At 49.5% G+C, this 5547-nt stretch overlaps 1 protein-coding gene across 1 annotated transcript; it reads left to right on the top strand.

The window, feature by feature from the left end:
• Positions 1-365: 365 nt before the first annotated feature.
• LOC309521289 (uncharacterized protein) lies at positions 366-5098 on the top strand. The gene is made up of 2 exons (XM_082203626.1): positions 366-804; positions 1680-5098. The coding sequence occupies exons 1-2, from the start codon at positions 667-669 to the stop codon at positions 4410-4412; spliced, it is 2871 nt and encodes a 956-aa protein (XP_082059752.1). The 5' UTR covers positions 366-666; the 3' UTR covers positions 4413-5098.
• Positions 5099-5547: the final 449 nt, after the last annotated feature.

Here is a 5547-nt window from a genome sequence, read left to right on the forward strand (position 1 = left end):
ATCCAGCCTCTGTTGAGGTCAGTCCACCACCTTCCGGGGGAGTCGGTTCAACCTTCAAACAGCTCTTACCCTTGGAAGGTTCTTCCTAATGTTTAGTCAAAACCTCCTTTCTCGTAATTTGAATCCATTGTTCAGGTGTCCTCCCTTCTGGAACAGCATAAAACCAGCTTGCTCCATCTCCCTTGTGACAGCTTTTTAGCTATTTGAAGATTATTATAATTTCGACATCTTACTGCTCAATTAAAGTCAGCTCTAAGACCACGTTCATACATTTAAATTGGCAATCATTATGATTATTGGTTCACACATTTAAAGCACTATGGTGCTGCTTTAAACCATCATGTCGTCCCCAAAAGAATTATGGGAACTGTAGTTTTTTAAGGGTGCTGAGAGTTTTTAGGAGATCACCCCTATTCCCCTCAGAGACCTGCCTAGAAAGACTGGAGGAAAGTGTGGCTAAGCCCTAACTTTGACTTCTTTGAAGACTTCAGCGATCAGGATGTCCTTAAAGCACCCTGGTCCCAAATTGTTATGGGTCTTGCAAATGAATACAAGAAACCTGAACCTGGCCTGGTGCCATATGGGCAGCCAGCGCAAGCTTCTGAGCAGCGCAGTTGTGAACACCTTACTCTTTCATTTTAGGATCCCCCTTGAACTTGCCAAGAGATGTCTCAGCTCCTCGGGAACATTCACAGCATCATCGGTGCTTTCAATAAGTACGCAAAGGACGATGGGGAATGTGCGACGCTCAGCAAGGGCGAGCTGAAGAGCCTCATCCAGAAGGAGTTTGCCGAGGTGATCGTGGTGAGTGTCTACATTGGTCTTCTTGGACAATGGGATGGGATGGGAGGATCGGGGGCAGAGGAAGAGAAACCAAGTATGGAAGACTTGCAAGCTATGGGTGGATTTAAGATATTGGGGAGGTCAAGTGAATGGGCTTCAAGTTAAGGAGGACCAGGGAGTGAAGGAGGCCTTGTAGACCAGGAGATAGGGAACAATGCTGGCCAAGGCTAATGAAGCTTTGGAGAAGGGTCATGGCTCAGTGGCAGAGCCTCTGCTTTGCAAGCAAAAGGTCGCAGGTTCAGTCCCCCAATGGCATCTCTGGGTAGGGCTGGGAAGTATTCACTGTCAGTCAGTGTTGTGGACAATGCTGCTGTCAGTCAATGTAGACAATGCTGAGTAAGATGAACCCAATGGCCTCTGTATAAGGCAGCTTCCTCTGTTCCTATTTAAGTAGAGGGCTATGGCTCAGCAACAAAGCATCGGCTCCACGTGCATACAGTCCCCGGTTCAAAACCCTGGCATATCTAGGTAGGGTTTGGAGAGAGCCTTGTCTCTCTGGAGATCTGCTGCCAGTCAACACAGACAATACTGGGCTAAATGAAACAATGGACTGATTCAGTATGTTCCTATTTAAACCAGCCCTTTAGTCAGAACTTTGAGGACTGGGATTCTTAACTGGTTTTTGAGAGGGTGGGACATAACTGTGTGGAGGAGCACCTCCTTTGCACCTTCCGCTTTGCATGCACTCAGGTTCAATCCCTGGACCTCTCCAGGTTGGGCTAGGAATGTGCATTGTCTGGGCAATAGGGAGATTGATGGTCCAATGGAGCAGCTCAGTATGACGGAGTTATACTGCCTTCCTAAGTGAGTAACAAGCTTGGTGCATTTCCTTTCAGAACCCGCAGGACCCTGAGACAATCGAGACTATGCTGCAGCTGCTTGACAAAGACTGCGATGGCAAGGTGGACTTTGAGGAGTTCACCGTCCTGGTGTTCAAAGTGGCAAAGGCCTGCTATAAGAAGGAACACGAGTGTGGAGTGACAGCAGAACGGCAGTCCAGGAGGGGAGGGAGCAGCGCAAGGGGACGGGAGACATCAGCGCTGAGCAAAGGCTCAACTCAACAACCTGCTCAAGAACCGGAGAAAGTTTCTGAACCTGAGTCTCAGTGCTCATCTCAAGAAGAGAAACAGGAGTCCCCAAAATCAGAGACACTCTCTGATAGACAGAGTAAAGAACCCCTAAAACAAGAACGGGGTTCCCGGTTTTCACAGAAGCCATCAGGGGCGTGTCCAATTCAGAGGGAGAGAGAGGAAGGCCAAAGAGGAGAGAAGGAGCCATCTTGCCAAGGTTTTCGGAGAGAAGTGCAGCATTGCTCCAAGCCCTCGCAGCGGAAACCCCAAATCGTAGCTGAGGAGATCAGCAGACAAAGCTGCCAGGAACCTGACACACCAGATGAATGCCAGACTCAAGGAACTCAACAGAGCACAGTCCAAAAACCATCCCAGCCATGTCAGATGGAGGAACAGGGCCACAGGGAGCCACAGGAGCAAGAGCAACTGAAGAGGGAACAGGATGTAGTGAAGCCCAAGTCGCAAGAATCACAGAAAGCGGTTCGAAGGCCAGCCCAAAGGGGGGTTGAGGAACCTCAAGCACCAGAACAGAAATCAACTTCCCAGTCCTGCAGAGATCGTCAGGAGGAACAGCCTTCATTGGGCTGTGGGAAAGAAAGAACGTCAACGTCTGAGCAACATTCAACCTGTTGTCAAGAGCAGGAACCTCAGAGAGGAGAGCGGTCAATGCAGCAACAGGAATGTAAGCCTCAGACACAGGGGAAAGGTGCCGTTCGTAGACTTGTAGAAGAGTATCAGGAAGCAAAGGATGATTCTTGCCAACAACCAACAAAGGAAGTTCAAGAACCGGAACAGGCTCAGAGTTGCAAGCCAGGTGGTGGGATTCTGACACGTGGAAAGCAATCAACTCACCAACAGGAATGTCAGTCTCAAGGTCATGAGCAGGCCTTGACTGGCCAAGAAGAGCAAGAGTCTCAATCCCCAGAGGAGGCCACAACTGGCTGTCATGAACGCCAACCTTTGACCACAGTACGACATCAACCACATCAAGACGTTCAGGAGCCTCAGCACTCTGGAAAGAGCCATTACCGCCGCCATGAATGTCAGACTCTGACACCAGAACAAGTTGTTTCTCCTCAAAAGGACACAAAGCCTCAGACATCAGAAAAGGAAGCCTGCGGTGAGCCAACAGAGAGTACCAAGCAGACCACAACTGGCTGTCATGAAGGTCAGCGTTTGACAAGAAGACAACATGAACCTTATCCAGAAGAGAGTAAGCCTCAAAATACAAGGCAGAGTCAATATCGCAGTCATGAATGTTCACCTCTGACACCAGAGGAGAGCTCTTTCCCTCAGGAGAGGACAACATCTCAGAAAGAGGAGAGAGAGGAAGCAGAGGGTTCAGAGAAGGCCACAACTGCCCATTGTGAATGTCCATCTTTAAGAAGACGTCAGCCCTGTCCAGAGGAAAGTAAGCCTCAAAAGCCAGGGCAGAGTCAACATTGCAGTCATGCATGCCAGCCTTGGACACCAAAGCAGGTCCCCTCTGCTCAAGAGATGTCTCAGACACAGGAGAGAGAAGCCAGCTGTGAGCTACCAGAAGCTCCAGAGAAGGCCACATCCAGAGGTCGGCCATCAAAACAATGTCAACCCCATGTAGAAGAGCAGAAGCCAAAAAAACCAGGGCAGAGCCAACATCGCTGTCAAGAATCTCAGCCTCTGGTGCAAGAACAAGCTCTTTCTCCTAAGGAGGAGACAAAACCTCAGGTGTCAAAGAGAGAAGCAAGCTGTGAGTCAGTGGAGACTCCAGAGAAGGCCACATCTGGTGGTCGGACATGTCAGCCTTCACCATCAGAACGATGCCAATCCCGTTCAGAGGAGCAAAAGCCTCAAAGACCAAGGCAGAGCCAACATCACTGCCAAGCATCTCGGCCTCTGACTCAAGAACAAGCTCTTTCTCCTAAAGAGGAGACAAAACCTCAGGTGTCAAAGAGAGAAGCAAGCTGTGAATCTGTGGAGACTCCAAGGAAGGCTACATCTAGTGGTCACGCATGCCAGTCTTCAACATCAGAACAAAGCCAGACCTGCCCAGAGGAACAGAAGCCTCAAAAACCAAGGCAGAGCAAAGATCAGCATGAATGTCAGTCTTCAGAAACAGAGCGGGGAATTTCCCCTCAGGAGGAAACAAATCCTTGTGAACAAGAGCAAGAATCAAGCAGTCAGGAGAGAGAGGCTCCAGAGAGGGCCACAACTGGCCGTTGGAAAGGTCAGTCTTCATCAACAAGGCATCAGCCTCACCCAGAGGAGGGGAAACCTCAAAACTCTGGGCAGATCCAATATCGCCCTCATGAATGCCGGCCTCTGACACCAGAGCAGGCCACTTCCCCTCAAGAGGAGACGAAACCTCAGACATCGGAGAGAGAAGGGAGCTGTGAGCCGACACAGAGTCCAGCTTCCCAGGGGCCGATCGATTCTTTGGCCAGGCAGCCCCTCCGACCTTGGCCTCAGCAACAGCGCAGAGCCTTGCAGTTCCCTTCTCCATGGTCCCCAAAGCACTAAAGTCTCCCCAACGAAACCAAAACCCTTCTAGATAAAAAAAAGGCTGATGTATAAAGGATTGTGACCCAGAGAGAAGAGGGTGGGTGGCTCATAGGAGCTGGAAAACATCTGGCTTTGGTTTGTTTCCCACTAACTCTGGCAGGTGTGTGTGCAAGCAATTGCCAAGAAGAAGTGGCTGGTTGGCTGTATTTAGCTTGATGGGTCGCTAGTAGGGCAGGGACGGTGTCAGGCTTAATTGTGGGCGTCTGGGAATGAGAATCATTGAGCCGCTTTGCTTTTTAGTTAATGTACCATTGCTGCTCCTTTGAAAGAGACATGTTGGCCCTCACCCCGGCCAAGTAGCAAAATATTCATTCTCACCCACTTCCTGTCTAGTCCTCAGATGAGCTCAAGGGATAGGATGAGGGACCTGTAGCCCTCTAGATGCTGTAAGACCCAGCTAGAATGTTTGGGATTATTGGGCCATGAATTTTCCATCCCTGTCTTAGGTTAATGCAAGAATTGGTCCCAAATCACTCTATTAAGGCTGATGTCCCACTCATACAATGGCAGGACCGGGTGGAAGCTGCCTGGATCCGAGGGTTCAGGGCTGTCAGGATACAACATGGTACACTTTGGCTTTAGATTAGTCTAAAGGAATGCTTTCTTGCTTCTTTGGTAGTCAATAAAAGAAATTGCAACCAGAACCTAGTGTCGCGTCCTTTGTCTTTGCAACTGAGATGGTTCCCCCCCCCCACTTCAAAACAAACATACGACCATATTGGGCTAGGACTGGCCATCATGACATCTCAGCTGAACTCCATGAGACCCTTGAGGCTGGAGGCGAGGCCACTGAGGCTCTCTCTGGGCCATGCTCCTTGTCAGCCCTGCTCTGTGCCCTCCTTGAATGCTTTCGATTGACTAGAATGTGACCTTGAACGATCATAATGCCTCTTGATTATCTTCTTGGTGTATATGAACAGATATGAGTGTGTGACCAGGCAGTGGCCTATTGTATAAAGTCACATCCATTGTTCCACTTGCTTTTGCTTCTGGCATGTGCCCCCAGAAGGTTTTAACACAAGGTAATGCAGCCCTGAAGCTGATAAAGGTTTATCACACATGCTTTTAATACCGAAATCCTAGGCAAACTTAT

The sequence above is a fragment of the Podarcis vaucheri genome (genome assembly GCF_965113315.1).
Source record: "Podarcis vaucheri genome assembly, chromosome: 16".
NCBI lineage: Eukaryota > Metazoa > Chordata > Lepidosauria > Squamata > Lacertidae > Podarcis > Podarcis vaucheri.

Bases quoted from the DNA above. Each gene is read 5' to 3' on its own strand.
- LOC309521289 (XM_082203626.1), top strand. From the start codon at position 667: ATGTCTCAGCTCCTCGGGAACATTCACAGCATCATCGGTGCTTTCAAT. The intron at 805-1,679 runs GTGAGTGTCTAC...ATTTCCTTTCAG, and splicing joins AGTTTGCCGAGGTGATCGTG to AACCCGCAGGACCCTGAGAC.